This window comes from Arachis hypogaea, chromosome 16 (genome assembly GCF_003086295.3).
Source record: "Arachis hypogaea cultivar Tifrunner chromosome 16, arahy.Tifrunner.gnm2.J5K5, whole genome shotgun sequence".
In the NCBI taxonomy this organism is placed as follows: domain Eukaryota; kingdom Viridiplantae; phylum Streptophyta; class Magnoliopsida; order Fabales; family Fabaceae; genus Arachis; species Arachis hypogaea.
In genome coordinates, this window is record NC_092051.1 from 73,255,196 (window position 1) to 73,279,385 (window position 24,190).

Sequence of the window (24,190 nt, forward strand, 5' to 3'; positions counted from 1 at the left end):
TTTTGAAGAGCTTAAGAGTAAGCTCTCCTCTGCACCCATTATAGCACCATCAATTTGGGAATTACCCTTTGAGTTGATGTGTGATGAGTCAGATTTTGCTATTGGTGCTGTATTGGGACAGAGGAGAGACAAGTTAGTGCATGTCATATACTATGCCAATAAAGTCCTCAATGAAGCACAAAAGAACTACACCACCACAGAAAAAGAACTCTTATCTATTGTCTTTGCTTTTGATAAATTCAGATCATACTTTATTGGTTCTAAAGTAGTTGTCTTTACTGACCATGCAGTACTTAAATACTTGCTAACTAAGCAAGAGTCCAAGCCAAGGATTTCATTTGTGGACAATGAAGCTTACACACCTAGTGTAAATGAAAACTTTCCGGATGAACAATTGATGATGCTCCAAGAAGCACCATGGTTTGTGGACATTGCCAACTTCAAAGCCATTGGAGAGCTACCACCTAATATCAACAAGCACCCAGGAAGAAAGCTCATCAATGATTCCAAATACTTCATATGGGATGAACCATACCTTTTTAAAAGATGTTCTGATGGAATACTAAGAAGGTGCATCTCACATGAAGAAGGACATGAAGTCCTTTGGCATTGTCATGGATCCACCTACGGAGGACACTTTGGGGGAGAAAGGACTGCAGCAAAGGTGCTACAATGTGGATATTTCTGTCTTACCATTTTCAAAGATGCAAGAGAGTTGGTTAAGAGGTGCAATGAGTGCCAGAGAGCTGGAAACCTACCCAAGAAGAATGAAATGCCACAGAGGTTTATCATGGAATTAGAGCTATTTGACGTATGCAGAATTGATTTTATAGGACCATTCCCAACCTCATAGTTAAATAGCTATATATTAGTAGCAGTGGACTATGTATCCAAGTGGGTAGAGGCTATTGCAACTTCAACCAATGACAACAAAGTGGTATTCAACTTCTTGAGGAAGAACATAAGTGATGGAGGGAGTCACTTTTGCAATAAACAACTAGAGACTCTCCTCCTCAAATATGGAGTCAAGCATAGGATAGCTACACCTTATCACCCACAAAATAATAGACAAGCAGAGATATTAAACATGGAACTCAAGAGGATTCTTGAGAAAACTGTTAGAGCTTCAAGAAAAGATTGTTCAAAGAAATTGGATGATACTCTATGGGCTTATAGGATAGCTTCCAAAACACCAATTGGTATATCTCCATATCAATTGGTGTATGAAAAGGCTTGCCATTTACATGTAGAACTTGAGCATAGAGCATTCTGGGCTCTTAAGGTGCTAAATTTTGATAATCAAGCTACTGGTGAAAGAAGAAAACTACAACTGAATGAACTGGAGGAATTTAGGACTCAAGCTTGTGAAAATGCTAAGATTTACAAAGAGAAAACAAAGAAATGGCATGATCAAAGGCTAGCACAAAGGAACTTTGCAGAAGGACAAAGAGTCCTCCTCTATAACTCAAGACTCAAATTCTTTCAAAGAAAGTTAAAATCAAGATGGTCAGGACTTTTCACAATCACTAAGGTCTCACCATATGGTCATGTGGAACTCATGGAGGAAAAAATCACAAAAGACCTTTGATTGAAAGGAATTTGTTTTGTTTGGGTATAGAATTTCACAAATGAAATCTCGTTGCAAGTATAGTTCTAAACCAACAAACAATCCTCAATCAAAATTTGATTTTCAGAAGTACAAACCCCAATAAAAATTTAACCGAAGTATTTAAACCTTGGGTCATCTCACAAAAAAATGCAATAAAGTAAATAACAAAAAAGTAAATGACAATAACTAATAAAATAAATGAAAGAACTCTTGGCCAGACATAGGTAATTGAGATTACTATCTGTTCATACCCTGGGTCGAGCTATCCGACCCGGGATGATCGGCGACAAAGCGACCGACCTCTTCAGGTCAGACTATCCGACCTCTTCTCAAAAAGAGCTCGGCCAAATCGACAGGAAGGCCCAAGAAGGCCCAAACAAAGGAACACAGCCCAATCCAAAGGTAGTCCAAGCCTATAGAGATAAGGGCGGTTCCGTTGAAGATACGCTGACCTCACCCAAAGATAAAGATAAGATAAGATAATATAACTAACTTATCTTATCTAAAAAGGTCACTCCACACCATTATAAATACACTGGAGCACCTAGGTATAACTCATACTCTGATTCTACAATAAACCTGTTTAATACCCATGCTAACTTAAGCATCGGAGTCTCTTGCAGGTACCCCCCACCCTCCGGTGACCAAGGATCAGCAGTGCAGCAAGTCCAACAAGTCGGACACGACAGCTCCGGCCGTCACCCACCAGCCGAACACGTCATCTCCGACCAGTATAGAAGATCTCGTCCGAGATCGACCTACAGTTTCAGGTAACCCTCGGAACATTGGCGCCGTTGCCGGGGAACCTGGAAGTCATCCCAATACCATGGCGGACGGCCATGACAACGACCACGATTCAGATCTAGAAAACAGAACGCCGCACAAGAACGCGGACACTACCCTGAAGGATGCTCCGGAATCCAACGGGGACAAAAACTCATCAAATCCCGGGGTAATAGAAGCACTTCAAGATCGCTTAAAGCAACTCGAAAAAGAAACCTAACAACAACGAGAGGTTGGGAAGGATCTTCAAAGAGAGGTACGGCAACGTCGAGAACTGGAAGACAAACTCCTACAACTTGAAGCCGATCTCAAAGCAAAGGATACCCGGACCACTCTTGAGGACAACTCTCGCAAGGATCAAGATCCATTCACTAGGGAAATCATGAAGACTAAAATCCCTAAAGACTTCAAACTTCCGGATATGACTTTGTATGATGGCACCACAGATCCCAACCATCATCTCAGCAACTTCAGAAGCAAAATGTACCTCACCGACGCTCCAGATGCCGTTCGCTGCAAAGCCTTTCCAACAACTCTCACAAAGATAGCAATCAGATGGTTCGACAACTTACCTCCCAAGCCCATCTCAAACTTTGACGACCTGGCCAAAAAGTTCCTGGCCAAATTCTCTATCCAGAAAGATAAGGCCAAGCACGCCCCCAGTTTACTAGGGATCTAGCAAGGAGATCGGGAAAGCCTCCGCAACTACATGGAAAGATTCAACAAAACATGCATGGACATACAAAGTAGTCTGCCAATCTATATAAAAGAAGTACCCTACCTCCTTAGACGATGTGCAAGAGCGAGCAGAAAAATATATCAACATGGAAGAAAACGCTCGGTTGGGAGAAGCCTCAAAATCTGGGACCCCCTACCGAGATAAAGACAAGGAATCCAAAAGAAAAGAAGATCGACAAGGGGAGAAAATAAAAAAATACCATAATTACACTCCTCTCAGGGCATCCCTGGTTGACGTATATAAAGAAGTCTGCCATACAGAGAAAATCCCCCCAGCGCGGCCATTCAAAGGCAAAAAAGAAGGAGGAAACCGGAAGGAATACTGTGAATACCATCGAGTCCGAGGGCACTCCACCAACGAGTTCTTCGACTTAAAAAATATCATAGAAAAATTGGTGAGAGAAGGAAAATTATATCGATTTCTGGCCACCCGAGATGATGACCAAAGAAAGAGACGAAGGGACGAAGATGCCGGACGAACTGAACGATCACCTTAGACACCAGAGAGACACGTCCACATGATACACAGCAGATTCGCAGGAGGTAGGATCTCCAAATCATCTCGCAAAAGATATCTCAAAGAAGTATATCATGTCGAGGGAAAGGAGGAAGCACCCGACATCCCTGCGATAACATTCACTAAAGAGGACGCATCCGGCATCATCCCGGGACACGATGATCCCATGGTCATCACTATCATACTGGAAAACGCCAATCTACATCGCACATTAATAGACCAAGGAAGCTCCGCCGACATCTTATTCAAAACTGCCTTCGACAAGCTCGGCTTGGAAGAAAGGGAGCTTAAGGCATACCCAAACAGCTTGTTCGGGCTGGGAGATACCCCAGTACAACCACTGGGATACGTATCACTGCACACAACATTCGGAAAAGGGAACCAGTCCAAGACGCTCAAGATAGACTACATTGTGGTCGACGTAAGTTCAGCCTACAATGCCCTAATAGGTCGGACCACACTAAATCAACTTGGCGCAATAGTCTCGACCCCGCATCTATGCATGAAATTCCTAACTACAGAAGGGATAGCTACAATAAAAGCAGATCAAAAGATGGCGCGCCGCTGTTATAACGAAAGTATAAACCTCAGAGGCAGAGGAAAAGAGTTTCATACAATTGAGCTTGGCGGAGTTCAGCAACGAGAAGAACTCCGTCTGCAGCCAAAAGGCGAGATAGAGAAGGTTCAGATCAGAGACACCTCGGACAAAACAACTAATATAGGAACGATCCTAAGAGGAGACTCAAAAGAATTACTGATACAATTCTTATGCGACAATGTCGATCTCTTCGCATGGAATGCCGCAGACATGCCAGGCACAGACCCCAAGATAATGTGCCACAACTTGGCGGTCTATCCAGGATCTCGGCCGGTGCAGCAGAGACGAGGAAAACTTGGGCCAGAGCGATCCCAAGCTATGGAAGAGCAGGTACAAGCACTACTGGAGGCAGGATTCATAAGAGAAGTCAAGTATCCACTATGGCTAGCCAACGTCGTCTAGGTGAAGAAATCAATTGGGAAGTGGCGAATGTGTACCGATTACACCGATCTAAACAAAGCCTGCCCAAAAGATCCTTACCCACTCCCAAGTATCGACGCTCTGGTAGATGCTTCCTCCGGATATAGATACCTCTCGTTTATGGACGCATACTCGGGATACAACCAAATTCCCATGTATCCACCAGATCAAGAAAAGACCTCGTTTTTAACGCCGAAAGCAAATTACTACTACATCGTGATGCCTTTCGGTCTCAAGAACGCGGGAGCTACTTATCAAAGGCTAATGAATAAGGTCTTCTCAGATCACATCGGAAAAATCATCGAAGTCTATGTGGACGACATGTTGATAAAGACATAAAGCGAAGATACGTTATTGTCCGACCTGGCTCAAGTGTTCGACACTATAAGAAAGCACGACATGCGACTCAATCCCGCAAAATGCACCTTTGCAGTAGAAGCAGGCAAATTCTTAGGTTTCATGCTCACACAAAGAGGAATTGAAGCAAACCCGGATAAATGTCAAGCCATACTCAACATGAAGATCCCCACCTGTGTCAAAGAAGTACAGCAACTCAACGGGAGGTTGGCCGCCCTATCCAGATTCTTAGCAGGAGCAGCGATAAGATCACTCCCCTTCTATGCTACTTTAAGGAAGGGAAAGCAGTTCGAATGGACGACAGAATGTGAACAAGCCTTCCAAGACTTCAAGGAATTCTTAGGACGACCGCCTATCCTATCTCGGCCACGAGAAGGAGAACCGCTCATATTATATCTCACGGTAGGAAGCCGGGCGATAGCCTCAGCACTAGTCAGAGAAGACGAAAGTGGGCAACAACCCGTCTACTTTATTAGCAAAGCACTACAGGGATCCGAGCTGAACTACCAGAAAATAGAAAAGTTTGCCTATACTCTCATTCTAACATCTCGACGACTTCGCCCATACTTCCAGGGTCATTCTAAAAGGAATATTGCAGAAAATAGATTTAGCAGGTAGAATTTTACAATGGGCAGTCGAGTTATCAGAATTCGACCTCCAATATGAAGCTCGAACAACCATTAAATCACAGTATCTGGCCGACTTTATCGCAGAATTCACAGATGCCTTGGAAACCCCCACAGAATGGAATCTCTACGTGGACAGTTCTTCAAATAAAACTGGAAGCGGCGCAGGCGTGATAATAGAAAGCAACCAAGGAACCCAAGTTGAGCTCTCTCTCAAGTTTGGGTTTCCGGCCTCAAATAACCAGGCGGAATATGAAGCATTATTAGCTGGTTTGAAGCTGGCTAAAGAGGTTGGAGCTCAAAAACTCATGATTTACAGCAATTCACAAGTGGTCACATCACAAATAACAGGGAGCTATCAAGCCAAAGATCCCACCATGAAAAAGTATTTGGATAAAACCAAGGAATAGCTCGGACAACTCGGGGAATATAAGATCTGCCACATACCTCACGAACAAAATGCCCGAGCTGACGCACTCTCGAAACTAGCCAGCACCAAACCAGGGGGCAACAATAGAAGCCTCATCCAGGAAATATTACAAAACCCGTCAATCTCGGAAGAGGAAAAAGTCCTAGCCATAACAAGTCAGGACCAAGGATGGATGACCCCCATAATCAACTACCTCAAAGCAGGAACACTCCCCACAAAAGAAAAGGAGGCAAAGAGGTTAAAAAAGGAGGCACAATACTACACCATCATAGACAACATCCTGTACAAAAGAGGGATCTCAATACCATTACTAAAATGCGTGCCGACCTCCAACACAAAGGAAGTGCTAGAAGAAGTACACGGCGGCTGTTCCGAGGGTTACCTGAAACTGGAGGTCAATCTCGGATGAGATCTTCTGTACTGGTCGGAGATGGTGTGTCCGGCTGGCTGGTGACGGCCGGAGCTGTTGTGTCCGACTTGTTGGACTTGCTGCACTGCTGATCCTTGGCCACCGGAGGGTGGGGGGTACCTGCAAGAGACTCCGATGCTTAAGTTAGCACGGGTATTAAGCAGGTTTATTGTAGAATCAGAGTATGAGTTATACATGGGTGCTCCAGTGTATTTATAGTAGTGTGGGCTGACCTTTCTGATAAGATAAGTTAGTTATCTTATCTTATCTTATCTTATTTGGGGTGAAGTCAGCTTATCTTCAAGGGAACCGCCTTTATCTTTATAGGCTTGGATTGCCTTTGGATGTGGGTCGTGTTCCTCTATTTGGGCCCTTTGTTGGGCTTTCTTGTCGATTTGGCCGACCTCTTTTAGAAAAGGTCGGATAGCCTGACTTGAAGAGGTCGGTCGCTTTGTCGCCAATCATCCCAGGTCGGGTAGCGCGACCCAGGGTATGAACAGTGCCCCTGCTTGAGCTCGGTCTTTTGTCGAGGTCGAGTCTTTGACTTTGGTCCTTTGAAGCCGAACTCAAGCGTTTTGTTGCTTTCTTTGTAGAAGCTTTTTAATGTAGAACGTTTTTCCTCTAAATGCACGCGCTTTTATATCGGTCGCTTCGGGAACGTGCAAGGGTTTAATGTTTTTCATTAATTTTAACTTTAATTGCCCCGTTTCCCTTTGGCTCTTTATTTTGATTTTGAAAACCCAGAAACGGTTTCTCTCCTTCGCCCTTTTTGTAACTTCTTTTCTCCGCTCTCTTCGCTCTCTATTTTTCATTTGCACTTTTTGCTTTCTTGTGTTGTGGTGTTTGTTTGCTGATTTTCTGGGCAGCTTTTATTTTTGCGCCTCCATTTTTCTTCCTCGAAGCTTCTTTCGTCTCCAGGTTAGTCCCATTTCGTGCTTTCTCTTTGTTTTTGTGGTGAGGTTTTGATTTTGATTTTCCTTTAGAGAAAGTTTGGATCTTTCTGTTTCCATCGTGCCTTATTGTTGTTGAAATGTGCTTTCTGGGGGTTTCTCCACCTTCTGCATGATCCTTTTTGTTTTTTGCTTGATGCTTTTAAGGCTTTGCATATTCCTTGTTGTTTCTATTCTGGTACCGCTATCCGCATCTGTTCCTTGCTTTATTTGACGGTTGCTTTTGTCTGATTCTGAAAAAGGTTGTATCTTTAATGGTTTCTGTTTGGCGTGCTTGATGTTTGGGGATGGTTTTTGCTGGCTTAGACTGAAAGGCAATGTTTTTGAAGACTTTTGTGTTTTAATCTGATGGAAAATGCTTGCTGTTTGAAGCCTTCTTTTCTTGTTTTGAGAGGTGCTGGGGTGCGAGAAGCAGATTTTTACTAGGAACCTTGCTTTATTATTGCCTCCAAAGGATGCCCCAGGACTTTGGTTTGAGTCTTGGGGTTTTCCTTTTCTATGTGTTCGCCTGTATCGTATTGAGTTGTTTTCTCCCTTGTCCGAGATGTTTTTAGTAATCCCATCTTCTTTTCTTACTTGTAGGATTAGTTGGCCTCATGTCTTCTCGCAATAACATTGTAGAGATGTCTTCCAGAGTTCCCGAGGGGATGTTCGATTAGCTGGACTCCCTTGTCTTGTTGTGTGTTTCTGTTGTGGATGCCGAATTTTGCATAGAGCTGAGGAAGCGCCATAGGATTTGTGGTAACAGTGCCCGTGAGGGGGATTATGAGCTTGTTGCCCCTGATTCTGATGAGAGAGTTTATTTTCCGACTTCCATCGAGGGAGAGCGTCCCTTCTTCTATGCTTATGAATACTTCTTCAACCAATTAAACGTTACTTTTCCTTTTACTGCTTTTGAAACTGACCTGTTGTGGTCATGTAACATTGCTCCGTCCCAGCTTCACCTGAATTTCTGGTGTTTTATCAAAATATTTCAACTGCTTTGCCAAGAGTTAGGCATAACACCTTCTGAAACTCTTTTCCTTTATCTTTTCATCTCGGCCAAGCCCGGAGGTTCGTCCAAAAAGAAAGCTTCCTGGGTCTCTTTCAGATCGGCCCAGGGGCATGAGGTTTTTGCCATGTATGATGAGTCGTTTAAAGATTTTAAGAACTATGTCTTCTGAGTTTGTGCTGTTGAGGGGGTCCGCCCCTTTTTTCTTGATGAAAATGATGAGCCCGCTTTTCCTCTAGAGTGGCAAAAGAATGTGAGAGTGCCACGTTATACATGGGAGATGCTTAATGGGGTTGAGCGGGCCTTTGTAGTTGTTCTTGAAGATTTGTGGGAGAAACCTCCCCATTTGGATACGAAGAGATTCTTGAGTGATCTATCTTTGGTTCGAACTGCTTTGGGTACTGTCTGACTTGTTTTTATACTTGCTTCTGAGCTTTTCTTCTCCTATGTTGTAACTTGTCTTTTGTGGTTGATTTTGTATTTTCAGAGATGTCAAAAAATAATTATTCTATGAAGGCCTACAAGAAGGCGAAGAAGGCAACTGCTACTCTAAACATCTCGGCCAAGGCGGCCGGAGAGGGGTCTTCTCAGGTTCCAGTGATGCCTCCTGTGCCGAGTTCTCCCGGACCGACGAAAGCAATTCCTATTCCTCGGGTTCGTCTGGTCGATCCTCCACAATCTTCTGCTGCAGCTTCTGGTGCCCCTCCTAGTAAGAAGCAAAAAACAATTGAGCCTTTCAACCTTGATGCTCCTAACTTTGATGCGGTCGAGTTTGTAGATCAACAAATCGGCCCTTATGGTGTCCTCCCTATGGACGATGTGTCGCTTCTTCATCATTTTGATTATATAACTCGGAGTAGTATCAAGATGGCACACATGGGAGCGGCCCTATATCGAACTGCTCAAAGTCTTCCTCTCCATGCCACTAAAGCTTTTATGGAGGAGGCCAAACAGGAGTTTGATCGGATGAAAGGCTTGAAGGAGGAACTTGAAGTGAAGATGGCCAAGTTGGAAAAAGATTTGGAGAATGAGAAGGCGAGTTCCATCTCTCTGGCGGCTTCTGTGAGGCTGGCCGAGGACACGGCTATGAGACATAAGGATAGTAATGTGACATCTTACCGGGAGGTGTTGCGCCTGAGGGAGGAGTTGGAGAATGCCCGAGCTAATTACTCCGAACTCCAAGGTCATCTTGTTGGTAGTGTAATTGCTGCCTATGAGAACCTGAAGGAACAAGTTCGGGTTATTTCTCCCGAGGCCGACCTGACCCTCTTTAGCCTAGATAACGTTGTCAGGGATGGCAAGATTGTCCCTGATGACGAGGATGATGATGATGTTGATCCTCCCCCTGTGTCCTCTGCAAAGGTGTCAACTCCTGCTGTTCCTGCTGAGGTCGGCCCTCCCGCTTCTGATCTTGACTGTCAGATCTTAAACCGGGATGATGGTACTGTAGATGCTGTTCCTCTCCAGACTCGCCCTCCGTCTCCTCGGACTAATGCTGCTAAAAAGTCTTCTGACCCTTAGCCCATTTATTCTAGATATTTACGTAGTTGGCCCGGCTTGTGGGCTTTTTAAACTCTTTATGTTTTGTCAACTGCTGGTACTTTCTCGTTGCTTGCCTAGCAACTTTTTGTTTTGACAAACAAAAGTAACTTTCCAGATTTTGAGGTAGATTTTGGTGGCCTCTGAAGCTTTATAACTTTGTAGATTATATCATGCTTTTGCACTTAACATGGTATCTTTTTGTTTTCTGAGAATGTTGGAACCCTGCCGCTCGTCCTCTTCGGATTTGCTTTATTGTTTGTAACTTGGATCTTTTGAGGTTATGGCTATGTGGGTCCGACTTGTTTTTCGGTTTTCTCGCTCTTGCTTATATTTCTGATGATTTATAACCGATTTCTTCAAGTTGGTCCTCCAAGTTGTTTTGGTAGTCCTCTGTCTCGTCTTTCTCAGGGGTTACCTTTGTAACTTGCTTTGTAGTAGGGCGACTTCTTTACGTCGTCCTTTTCTAAGTTATTTTTGTAATCCTCTTTCTTGGATCTTTGTTAGATCTCTTTCAGGGATTGCTTTTATAACTTTTTAGTAGCAGGAGTCCGACTTCGTTATGTCGGTCTCCTTTAAGTTATTTCTGTAATCCTCTTTCTTGGATCTTTGTCAGATCTCTTTCAGGGATTACTTTTATAACTTCTTAGTAGTAGGAGTCCGACTTCGTTATGTCGGTCTCCTTTAAGTTATTTATATAGTCCTCTTTTTTGGACCTTTGTCAGGTCTCTTTCAAGGATTACTTTTGTAACTTCTTAGTAGTAGGAGTCCGACTTCGTTATGTCGGTCTCCTTTAAGTTATTTTTATAGTCCTCTTTTTTGGACCTTTGTCAGGTCTCTTTCAGGGATTACTTTTATAACTTCTTAGTAGTAGGAGTCCGACTTCGTTATGTCGGTCTCCTTTAAGTTATTTATGTAGTCCTCTTTTTTGGACCTTTGTCAGGTCTCTTTTAGGGACTACTTGTATAACTTTTTCATTTTGGGCTGACTTTGTTATGTCGGGCCCTTCTAAGTTAAAGTAATCCTCTTTAATAGGGTTGGCCAAACCTCTTTCCAGGGTTTACTTATAACTTGGGTTAACTTGGTCCAACTTCTTAACGTCGGCCAGTCTTTAAGTTATTATTTTAGCAATCCGTAAGACCTCGTCAGGTTCTTTTTTAGATCACTTTCGATAACTTCTTACATTATTTTGTGTTCATCTTTGCCGATTTGTAGAAAGTGGTTGTCATCTCTAGATCGTCTTTTGGGTGAATCGCGTTTTCACCTTTATCGGACGGTTATCTTTATCGTGATCGTGCAGTGAAATTATTTTTCACTTTCTGCCGATCTGTTGCTTTATAATCAGACGATGAATGCTTCAGATTAATGCGTCTTGAAATCTTGTAGAATATCTAAAATATATATTTTATTCAAAGGAAAGTGCAAATATGTACATGTGGGAATTTTTCATCCCTTTATGTCGAATAGTGTTTGAGTCTCAACTTGGTGCCTCATTAAAAAATCTTTTTCAGGAAAAAGAGTGTATCCAATAGTGAGATCTTTTACTTTTCTAGCTGTAGTACCTTCTTAGGTTGCAGGCATGCCATGATCTGGGAAGCTCTCGTCCATCGAGTTCGGACACTCTGTAGTAGCCCTTCCCAAGTACTTTTACAACTCGGTAGGTTCCTTTCCAGTTTGCTGCCAACTTTCCTTCTCCTGGTCGAGTTGTTCCAATATCATTTTGGATTAGGACGAGATCATTCTCCGTGAAACTTCTTGGCACTACCTTTTGATTATATCTGGAAGCCATTCGACGTTTTAGTGCTTCTTCCCTGATCCGAGCTCTTTCCTGGATTTCAGGTAGTAGGTCGAGTTCTTCCTTCTGAAGTTGAGAGTTGGCCTTTTCATTGTAGTGGACTACTCTGGGTGACCCTTCCTCGATCTCTACTGGGATCATTGCCTCCACTCCGTATGCTAGTCGAAAGGGTGATTCATTTGTCGTGGAGTGTGGCGTTGTTCGATATGCCCATAGGACTTACGGAAGTTCTTCGGCCGAAGCTCCCTTTGCATCTTGTAGTCTCCGTTTTAACCCAGCCAATGTGACTTTATTGGCAGCTTCGGCCTGTCCATTGCCTTGAGAGTGTTCGACGGAGGTGAACTGGTGCTTTATATTCAAGTCGGCTACTAGTCTCCTGAAGCCTGCGTCTGTGAATTGAGTGCCATTGTCTGTGGTGATGGAGTATGGAACCCCGAACCTCATGACAATGTTCCTGTATAGGAATTTCCGGCTTATTTGAGCGTTGGCATTGGCTAGGGGCTCTGCCTCAATCCATTTTGTAAAATAGTCTACTCTGACTATGAGGAATTTTACTTGTCCTGATCCTTGGGGAAAGGGTCCGAGAAGATCAAGTCCCCATTTTGCAAATGGCCAGGGCGAGGTTACACTGATGAGCTCTTGTGGCGGGGCGATGTGAAAGTTGGCATGTTTCTGATATGGTGGACATGTCTTTACAAATTCTATAGCTTCTTTCTGTAGGGTTGGCCAATAAAATCCCGCTCGGAGTACTTTTTTAGCGAGAGCTCGTGCTCCGAGATGGTTGCCGCACACGCCGCCGTGTACTACTTCTAGCACTTCCTTCGTGTTGTTGGTCGGCTTACATTTTAGTAGTGGTATTGAGATCCCTCTTTTGTACAGGATGTTGTTTATAATAGTGTAGTAATGTGCCTCCCTTTTTAATCTTTTCGCCTCTTTTTCCTTCGTGGGGAGCGTCTCTGCTTTGAGGTAGTTAATTATGGGGGTCATCCATCCTTGGTCCTGACTTGTTATGGCTAGGATTTTCTCTTCCGAAATTGATGGGTTTTGTAGCATTTCCTGGATGAGGCTTTTATTGTTGCCCCTTGGTTTGGTAGTGGCTAGTTTTGAGAGTGCGTCAGCTTGGGTGTTTTGTTCGCGGGGTATATGGCAGATCTTATATTCCCCGAGTTGTCCGAGCTGTTCTTTGGTTTTATCCAAATACTTTTTCATGGTGGGATCTTTGGCTTGATAGCTCCCTGTTATCTGCGAGGTGACTACTTGTGAATCGCTGTAAATGTTGAGTTTTTGAGCTCCAACCTCTATAGCCAGCTTCAAACCGGCTAATAATGCTTCATATTCTGCCTGGTTGTTTGAGGCCGGGAACCCGAACTTGAGGGAGAGCTCAACTTGGGTTCCTTGGTTGCTTTCTATTATCACGCCTGCGCCGCTTCCAGTCTTATTTGAAGAACCGTCCACGTAGAGATTCCATTCTGTGGGGTTTCCAAGGCGTCTGTGAATTCTGCGATAAAATCGACCAGATGCTATGATTTAATGGCCGTCCGAGCTTATTATTGGAGGTCGAATTCTGATAACTCGACTGCCCATTGTAAAATTTTGCCTGCTAAATCCGTTTTTTGTAGTATTCCTTTTATGGGCTGGTTAGTTCGAACCTTAACGGTGTGAGCCTAGAGGAACGGGCGAAGTCGTCGAGATGTTAGGATGAGAGCATAGGCAAACTTTTCTATCTTCTGGTAGTTCAACTCGGATCCCTGTAGCGCTTTGCTAATGAAGTAGACGGGTTATTGCCCACTTTCGTCTTCTCTAACTAGTGCTGAGGCTATTGCCCGGCTTCCTACTGCGAGATATAATATGAGCGGTTCTCCTTCTCGTGGTCGAGATAAGATAGGCGATCGTCCTAAGAACTCTTTGAAGTCTTGGAAGGCTTGTTGACATTCTGTCGTCCATTCGAACTGCTTTCCCTTTCTTAACGTAGCATAGAAGGGGAGAGATCTTATCGCTGCCCCTGCTAAGAATCTGGATAGGGCGACCAATCTCCCGTTGAGTTGCTGCACTTCTTTGACACAGGTGGGGCTCTTCATGTTGAGTATGTCTTGGCATTTATCTGGGTTTGCTTCAATTCCTCTTTGTGTGAGCATGAAACCTAGGAATTTGCCTGCTTCTACCGCAAAGGTGCATTTTGCAGGATTGAGTCGCATGTCGTGCCTCCTTATAGTGTCGAACACTTGAGTCAGGTCAGACAGTAATGTGTATTTGTTTTGTGTCTTTATCAACATGTCGTCCACATAGACTTCCATGACTTTTCCGATGTGGTCTGAGAAGACTTTGTTCATCAGCCTTTGTAATTTGCTTTTGGTATTAAAAACGAGGTCTTTTCTTGATCTGGTGGATACATGGGGATTTGGTTGTATCCCGAGTATGCGTCCATAAATGAAAGGTATCTATATCCGGAGGAAGCATCTACCAGAGCGTCGATACTTGGGAGTGGGTAAGGATCTTTTGGGCAGGCTTTGTTGAGATCGGTGTAATCAGTACACATTCGCCACTTCCCATTTGATTTTTTCACCAAGACGACGTTGGCAAACCATAGTGGATACCTGACTTTTCTTATGAATCCTGCCTCCAGTAGTGCCTGTACCTTCTCTTCCACAGCTTGGGATCGCTCTGGCCCAAGTTTTCTTCATCTCTGCTGCACCGGCCGAGATCCTGGATAGACCGCAAACTTGTGGCACATTAGCTTGGGATCTATACCTGGCATGTCTCCGGCTTTCCATGCGAATAGATCGACATTATCGCGTAAGAATTGTGTCAGTAATTCTTTTGATTCTCCTCTTAGGATTGTTCCGATATTAGTTGTTTTGTCCGAGGTGTCTCCGATCTGAACCTTCTCTATCTCGCCTTCTGGCTGCGGACAGAGTTCCTCTCGTCGTTGCACTCCGCCAAGCTCAATTGTATAAAACTCTTCTCCTCTGCTTCTGAGGTTTAGACTTTTGTTATAACAGCGGCGTGCCATCTTTTGATCTACTTTTATTGTAGCTATCCCTTCTGTAGTTGGAAATTTCATGCATAGATGTGGGGTCGAGACTATTGCACCGAGTTGATTGAGTGTTGTCCGACCTATTAGAGCATTGTAGGCTGAACTTACGTCAACCACAATGTAGTCTATTTTGAGGGTCCTGGATTGGTTCCCTTTTCCGAAGGTTGTATGTAGTGATATGTATCCTAATGGTTGTACCGGGGTATCTCCTAGTCCGAACAGACTGTTCGGGTATGTCTTAAGCTCCTTGTCTTCTAAACTGAGTTTGTCGAAAGCCGTTTTGAATAAGATGTCGGCGGAGCTTCCTTGATCTATTAGTGTGCGATGGAGATTGGCATTTGCCAGTATGATGGTAATGACCATGGGGTCGTCGTGTCCCCGAGATGATTCCAGATGCGTCCTCTTTAGTGAACGTGATTGCAGGGATGTCGGGTGCTTCCTCCTTTCCTTCGACATGATATACTTCTTTGAGATATCTTTTACGAGATGATTTGGAGATTCCTCCCCCTGTGAATCTGCCATGTATCATGTGGACGTGTCTTTCTGGTGTACGAGGTGATCGCGCGGTTCGTCTGATATCAGCGTCCCTTCGTCTCTTTCTTTGATCATCATCTCGGGTTGCTAGAAAGCGATCTAGTTTTCCTTCCCTCACCAACTTTTCTATGATGTTCTTTAAATCGAAGCACTCATTGGTGGAGTGACCTCACACTCGATGGTATTCACAATACTTATTCCGATTTCCTCCCCCTCTTTTGCCTTTGAGTGGCCGAGCTGGGGGTATTTTCTCCGTGTGGCAGACTTCTTTGTATACATCAACTAGGGATACCTTGAGAGGAGTGTAATTGTGGTATTTTTTGATTTTCTCCTCTTGCCGATCTTCTTTCCTTTTGGATTCCTTGTCTTTATCTCGGTAGGGAACCCCAGATTTGAAGATTTCTTCCAACCGAGCGTTTTCTTCCATGTTGATATATTTTTCTGCTCGCTCCTGTACTTCGTCTAAGGAGGTAGGGTACTTCTTTGATATAGATTGGCTAAAAGGTCCCTCCCGTAGGCCGTTGATGAGTCCCATGATGGCGGCCTCTGTTGGTAAGCTTTGAATGTCCATGCATGTTTTGTTGAATCTCTCCATGTAGTTGTGGAGACTCTCCCGTTCTCCTTGCTTGATCCCTAGTAAACTGGGGGCGTGCTTGGCCTTATCTTTCTGGATGGAGAATTTGGCGAGGAACTTTTTGGCCAGGTCGTCAAAGTTTGAGATGGACTTTGGAGGTAAATTGTCGAACCATTTGATTGCTGTCTTCATGAGAGTTGTTGGAAAAGCTTTGCAGCGAACGGCATCTGAGGCGTCGGTAAGGTACATTCTGCTTCTGAAATTGCTGAGATGATGGTTGGGATCTGTGGTTCCATCATACAAAATCATATCCGGGAGCTTGAAGTCTTTTGGAATTTTGGTTTTCACGATTTCCCTGGTGAATGGATCTTGTTCTTTGCGTGAATTTTCCTCAGGAGTGGTCCGATTTGAGATCGGCTTCTAATTGCTGTAGTTTTTCTTCCAATTCTCAACGTCGCCGTACCTCTCTTTGCAGATCCTTTCCGATCTCCCATTGTTGTTGGGTTTCTTTCTCAAGTTGCTTTAAGCGATCTTGAAGCGCTTCTATTGCTCCCGGATTTGGTGAGTTTTTGTCTCCGTTGGATTCCGGAGCATCCTTCAATGTAGTGTCCACGTTCTTGTGCGGTGTTCTATTCTCTAGATCTGAGTCGTGGTCGTTGTCATGGCCGTCCGCCATGGTGTTGGGATGACTTCCAGGGTCCCCGGCAATGGCGCCAATGTTCTGAGGGTTACCTGAAACTGGAGGTCGATCTCGGATGAGATCTTCTGTACTGGTCAGAGATGGTGTGTCCGGCTGGCTGGTGACGGCCGGAGCTGTTGTGTCCGACTTGTTGGACTTGCTGCACTGCTGATCCTTGGCCACCGGAGGGTGGGGGGTACCTGCAAGAGACTCCGATGCTTAAGTTAGCACGGGTATTAAGCAGGTTTATTGTAGAATCAGAGTATGAGTTATACCTGGGTGCTCCAGTGTATTTATAGTAGTGTGGGCTGACCTTTCTGATAAGATAAGTTAGTTATCTTATCTTATCTTGTCTTATTTGGGGTGAAGTCAGCTTATCTTCAAGGGAACCGCCTTTATCTTTATAGGCTTGGATTGCCTTTGGATGTGGGTCGTGTTCCTCTATTTGGGTCCTTTGTTGGGCTTTCTTGTCGATTTGGCCGACCTCTTTGAGAAGAAGTCGGATAGTCTGACCTGAAGAGGTCGGTCGCTTTGTCGCCAATCATCCCAGGTCGGGTAGCACGACCCAGTGTATGAACAATGGCATTTGTGGCAATCATCTTGGAGCACGAGCTCTCGCCAAAAAGGTACTCCGAGCGGGATTTTATTGGCCGACTCTATAGAAGGAAGCTACAGAATTTGTAAAGACATGCCCACCATTTCAGAAACATGCCAACTTTCACATCGCCCCACCAGAAGAGCTCATCAATGTAATTTCACCTTGGCCGTTTGCAAGATGGGGACTCGATCTTCTCGGCCCTTCCCCCAAGGGTCAGGACAAGTTAAATTTCTCATAGTAGGGTTAGACTATTTCACAAAGTGGATTGAGGCAGAATCCCTAGCCAACGCCACCACTCAAAGAAGCCGGAAATTCCTATATAGAAACATTGTCACAAGGTTCGGGGTTCCATATTCAATAACCACAGACAATGGCACTCAATTCACAGAGGCAGGCTTCAGAAAACTAGTAGCCGACTTGAATATAAAGCACCAGTATACCTCCGTTGAACACCCACAAGCCAATGGACAGGCCGAAGCTGCCAACAAAGTCATATTGGCCGGGTTAAAACGGAGATTACAAGATGCAAAGGGAGCTTGGGTAGAGGAGCTTCCACAGGTCCTATGGGCATATCGAACTACGCCACATTCCACCACGAAGGAATCCCCCTTCCGGTTAGCATATGTAATAGAAGCAATGATCCCAGTAGAGATCGAGGAAGGATCGCCTAGAGTGGTTCATTACAATGAAGGAGCAAACTCCCAACTTCAGAGGGAAGAGCTTGACCTACTACCTGAAATCCAAGAAAAAGCTCGGATCAGGAAAGAAGCACTAAAGCTTCGAATGGCTTCCAGATATAATCAAAGGGTAGTGCCAAGAAGTTTCACGGAGAATGATCTCATCCTAATCCGAAATGATATCGGAACAACTCGACTAGGGGAAGGAAAGCTGGCAGAAAACTGGAAAAGACCCTACCGAGTCGTAGAAGTACTTGGGAAAGGCTACTATAGATTGTCCGAACTCGATGGACGAGAGCTTCCCAGATCATGGCACGCCTGCAACCTAAGAAGGTACTACAGTTAGAAAAGGTAAAAGATCTCATTATTGGATGCACTCTTTTTCCTGAAAAGGTTTTTTAACGAGGCACCAAGTTGAGACTCAGACACTATCCGACTTAAAGGGATGAAAAATTCCCACATGTATATATTTGCACTTTCCTTTGAATAAAATATATTTTTTAGATATTCTACAAGATCTCAAGACGCATTAATCTGAAGTATTCATCGTCTGATTATAAAGCAACAGATCGGCGGAAAGTGAAAAATAATTTCACTGTACGATCACGATAAAGATAAACCGTCCGATAAAGGTGAAAACGCGATTCACCCAAAAGACGATCTAGAGATGACAACTACTTTCTACAAATCGGCAAAGATGAACACAGAATAATGGAAGAAGTTATCGAAAGTGATCCAAAAAAGAACCTGACGAGGTCATACGGATTGCTAAAATAATAACTTAAAGACTGGCCGACGTTAAGAAGTCGGACCAAGTCAACCCAAGTTATAAGTAAACCCTGGAAAGAGGTCTGGCCAACCCTATTAAAGAGGATTACTTTAACTTAGAAGGGCCCGACATGACAAAGTCTGCCCAAAATGAAAAAGCTATAAAAGTAGTCCCTAAAAGAGACCTGGCAAAAGTCCAAAAAAGAGGACTACAAAAATAACTTAGAAAGAGGACGACGCAAAGAAGTTGACCTCCTACAAAGAAGTTATAAAAGTAATCCCTAAAAGGGACCTGACAAAAGTCCAAAAAAGAGGATTACAAAATAACTTAGAAGAGATCGACCTAACGAAGTCGATCTCCTACAAAAGAAAGTTATAAAAGTAATCCCTGAAAGAGACCTGAAAAAGGTCCAAAAAGAGGATTACTAGGAATAACTTAAAAACGAAAGCTACAACTTGGACCGACAGGAGAAGTCGGACCAACGAAAACTACAGCTTGGACCGACAAGAGAAGTCGGACCAACGAAAACTACAGCTTGGACCGACAAGAGAAGTCGGACCAACAAAACTACAACTTGGACCGACAAGAGAAATCGGACCAAAGAAAGCTAAAGAAGGACCGGCAAGAAAAGTCGGACCAAAAAGAAACAAGCGCTAAAAGGGACATAGCTTTACCCAATAAGCCACCCGACAAGGCTAACGAAATTGTTCAAGACTAACTAAAAAGGTTCCACCAAGAACACTAAGAGTTGTCGAACGAAAGTCGTCCTACCTCAACCAAAAAGGAGACACCACAGACAAGTCGAAAGAAGGCCGAAAAGACCTCTCAAACAAATTATGCAAAAGATCGACATGATAGCATCGGTCAACTACAAATAAACTTGGAAAAGGACAACATAAGAGAAGCCTGTCATGGATTGACACTTAAAAACAGCTCAAAAAGGCAGAGCAACAAGGCCTCAACATTCTCAAAAGCACATAAAGAAGTGCAAGCAAGCATGACATAAAATACCAAGATTCAGGGTCAGACCCAAAAAAGCTTAGAAGCTACTCGTTGCGTTTGTTTTAATGGGAGGGCCGACCTCAGCAGGAGGAACAGTAGGAGCTGACACCTTGGCAGAAGGAACAGGGAGAGGTTCAACATCATCATCATCCTCATCATCAGGGACAACCCTACCATCCCTGACGACATTCTCCAGGATGAAGAGAGTGAGGTCAGCCTCGGGAGCAATAATCCAAACCTGCTCCTTCAGGTTCTCGTAAGCAGCAGTCACACTGCCAACAAGATGACCTTGGAGCTCAGAGTAATCAGCTCGGGCATTCTCCAACTCCTGCCTCAGGCGCACCACCTCCCGATAAGATGTCACATAACTGTCCTTATGTCTCATAGCCGTATCCTCGACTTGCCTCACCGAAGCCGCCAGAGAGAGGGAACTCGCCTTCTCATTCTCCAAATCCTTCTCCAACTTGGCTACCTTTACCTCAAGCTCTTCCTTCAGGCCCTTCATCCGGTCGAACTCCTGTTTAGCTTCCTCCATAAATTCTTTAGTGGCATGGAGAGGAAGATTCTGAGCAATTCGGTACAAGGAAGCCCTATGTATGCCATTTTAACACTGTTTTAGGTCATAAAATCCAGATGGCGAAGGATTGACACATCATCCATGGGGAGGGTACCGTAGGGACTGATCTGCTGATCTACGAATTCGATTGCATTAAAATCAGGGGCGTCAAAGTTGAAGACCTCAGTTGTTTTTTGTTTCTTATTGGGAGGAGCACCAGAAGTAGCAGCTGAAGACTGTGGAGGCTCAGCCAGACGAACTCGAGGAGTGGGGATCACTTTTCTCGGCCCAGGAGAACTCGGCATGGGCGGCTTCACTGGCACTTGGGAAGATCCCTCCCCGGCCGCCTTGGCCGAGATGTTTTGAGCAGCAGCAGCCTTCTTCGCCTTCTTGTAGGCCTTCATGGAATCATTATTTTTTGACATCTCTGAAAGAACAGAATCAACCATAACAACACAGGAAAAGAAAAGTTCAGAAAGCAAGTATAAAAATAAATCAGACAGTACCCAAAGCAGTTCGAACCAAAGACGGATCACTCAAGAATCTTTTTGTATCTAGATGGGGTGGTTTCCCCCACAAATCCTCAAGAACAACCACAAAAGCCCGCTCAACCTCATTAAGCATCTCCCATGTATAACGTGGCACTCTCACATTCTTTTACCACTCTAGAGGAAAAGCAGGCTCATCATTTTCATCAAGAAAAAAGGGGCGGACCCCCTCAACAACACGGACACGGAAGAAATAGTTCTTAAAATCTTTAAAAGACTCATCATACATGGCAAAAACTTTATGTCCCTGGGCCGACCTGAAAGAAACCCAGGAAGCTTTCTTTTTGGAGGAACCTCCGGGCTTGGCCGAGACGAAAAGATAAAGGAAAAGAGTTTCAGAAGGTGCTATGCCTAACTCTTGGCAAAGCAGTTGAAATATTTTGATAAAGCCCCAGGAATTCGGATGAAGCTGGGATGGAGCAATGTTACATGACCACAACAGGTCGGTTTCAAAAGTAGTAAAAGGAAAAGTAACGTCTAACTGGCTGAAGAAGTATTCATAAGCGTAAAAGAAGGGACGCTCCCCTTCGATGAAAGTAGAAAAGCAAGCCCTCTCTTCGGAATCAGGAGCTACGAGTTCATAATCCCTCTCCCGGGAACTGCTACTACAAATCCTATGATGCTTCCTCAGTTCTACACAAAATTCAGCATCCACGACAGAGACACACATTAGGACAAGGTAGTCCAGCCAATCAGACATCCCCTCAGGAACTTTGGAAGACACCTCTACAATGTTATTGCGAGAAGACATGACGCCGACTAATCCTACAAATAAGAAAAGAAGATTGGATTACTAAAAAGCATCTCGGACGAGGGGCAAAATAACTCGACAAAAATGACACAGGCAAACACATAGGAAAGGAAAACCCCAAGACTCAAAACCAAAGCCCTGGGGCATCCTTTGGAGGCAGAAACAAGGCAAGGTTTCAGGAAATTCCTACAGCTTACGAAGGTCTCAAATAAACGCAAAGGAAGCAAAAACACAAAAAAGCCACTATCTTTATACAGTTTCACCAAACAAAAGGGCATAGCAAAAAAGCCGAAAGCAGGAAAATCGTCAAAGATACAACCTTTTTTCAGAAACAAAAATCATCATTTCAAATACAATCATCAAAGGCACAAGCGGAAGCGACGGCAACATGCAAAACTCTAAAGGCATCAAGCAACAGAGAAAGTCAAAGAAATCACACAAAAAGACGAAGAAATCCCAGAATACACAACAATCAGGCACAGTAAAACAGAAAAATCCAAACTTTCTCCAAATCAGACTTTCTCTAAATCAGACAAGAAAATGACGCAGAAGAAAGGGAAGGAGAAAACCAACCTAGAACAAAAGAGAAGCTGCAAAAAATTGAAGACGGGAAAATGGAATCAACCCAAAGAATCGCCAAATGACGCTATCACGCAAGGAAAGGCAGAACGATGCGGATGAAAATAGAAAGTGAGAGAGTGAAGGAAGAAGTTTCGAAGGAGAGAAACCGTTTTTTGATCGAAAGATTCAAAATAAAAACCAAGGGAAACGGGTAATTAAAACCAATTAATGAAGGTATTTAAAGCCTCGCATATTCCCAAAGTCAAAATATTAAATGCAAAAGCGCGCGCTTTCAGAAGAAGCGAAAGAAGAAACATTCCACATTCAAAAAGACTCTACAAAGAAAGGAATCGACAAAATGCTTGAGTTCGGCTTCATTAAAAAGGACCGAAGCCAAGGATTCGACCTCAACAAAAAAGACCGAGCTCAAGCAGGGGCACTGTTCATACCCTGGGTCGAGCGATCCGACCCGGGATGATCGGCGACAAAGCGAACGACCTCTTCAGGTCAGACTATCCGACCTCTTCTCAAAAAGAGCTCGGCCAAATCGACAGAAAGGCCCAAGAAGGCCCAAACAAAGGAACACAGCCCACTCCAAAGGTAGTCCAAGCCTATAGAGATAAGGGCGGTTTCGTTGAAGATATGCTGACCTCACCCAAAGATAAAGATAAGATAAGATAATATAACTAACTTATCTTATCTAAAAAAGGTCACTCCACACCATTATAAATACACTGGAGCACCCAGGTATAACTCATACTCTGATTCTACAATAAACCTGTTTAATACCCATGCTAACTTAAGTATCGAAGTCTCTTGCAGGTACCCCCAACCCTCCGGTGACCAAGGATCAGCAGTGCAGCAAGTCCAACAAGTCGGACACGACAGCTCTGGCCACCACCCACCAGCCGGACACGTCATCTCCGACCAGTACAGAAGATCTCGTCCGAGATCGACCTACAGTTTCAGGTAACCCTCAGAACACGATCCTTGTCTACAAACCATATCTTGACAATTATGAGGAACCAAGCTCATTAAGCTTACTTCTATGCTTGAAGTATATCAAATGGCTTGATCAACATCAATCCATAAATCCTAACCTAGCTACCAATTGACTTACTAGTAGGCTAGTGTCAATGGTTATCAAATTGACCACTAAGAGTTTTCAAATCACCAAATCAATTAGACCCAATAACTCAAGTTTACCCAATTCCCTTAGCCTAGGCCAAGAGAAAAGAAAACTACTCAAAAACTAGAGAAACATTTCATCAAACACCTACAGTACAATAAAAGTAAACATCACAAAATACAAGAATTAACAAAACCCATAACTATCATAAGCAAAAAATCAACAATAGCAATTAAGATAAACATAAAAAGAACATGGAAACATAAAATTGCATTAAAAGAAAAGTAAATCCAACAAGAGTTCATGAAAGTAAAAATGGCAAAATAAGGAAATTAACAAGGAAAACTAGAAGAATCAAGATATAACAAAAGGAAATTGAAAGGAAAAACTAAATCAAAACAAGAACTAAAAGTGAATCTAAGAAAATTTAACCTAAACTACCCTAAATTCTAGAGAGAAGAGCGAGCTTCTCTCTCTAGAATTCTACCTACAATAGAGAGAACTACCCTAAAAGTGAATCTAAGAAAATTTAACCTAAACTACCCTAAACTCTCCTGTGACTACTTGGTTCATTCCCCCTTCAATGCCTGTGTTCAATAGCATTAGAAATGAGTTGGATTGGGCCCAAAAATGCTTCAAAAATCGCACACCACGAGTTGCTTAAAATGGCCCACGCTGATCCTGCGACACGCACGCATGGGCGACGCGTGCGCGTCGCCTAAATTCAAGGCAACTATGGAAAAAGATTTGAAGCCCCGGATGTTAGCATTCCAACCGTAACCGGATCGATTTAGTACGAAGAGGTCAGGATTGACAACTTAGCAATTCCTTCATTTCTTCATGAGTCCTCCATTTTTACATGCTTTTTCTTTATTCCTTCAATCCAATCCTTGCCTTCTAAACCTGAAATGACTTAACAAATATATCAAGGCATCGAATGGAATTAAAGTGAATTAAATTTATCAATTTTGGGGCCTAGAAAGCATGTTTTCACTCTTAAGCACAATTTAAGGAGA

The 24,190-nt window shown here is 43.6% G+C and overlaps 1 protein-coding gene across 1 annotated transcript; it reads left to right on the plus strand.

Annotated features, from left to right (window-relative positions):
• Positions 1 to 400: 400 nt before the first annotated feature.
• Positions 401 to 1,588, plus strand: LOC140180136 (uncharacterized). Its single transcript, XM_072220544.1, has 2 exons — positions 401 to 811; positions 854 to 1,588. The coding sequence occupies exons 1-2, from the start codon at positions 401 to 403 to the stop codon at positions 1,586 to 1,588; spliced, it is 1,146 nt and encodes a 381-aa protein (XP_072076645.1).
• Positions 1,589 to 24,190: the final 22,602 nt, after the last annotated feature.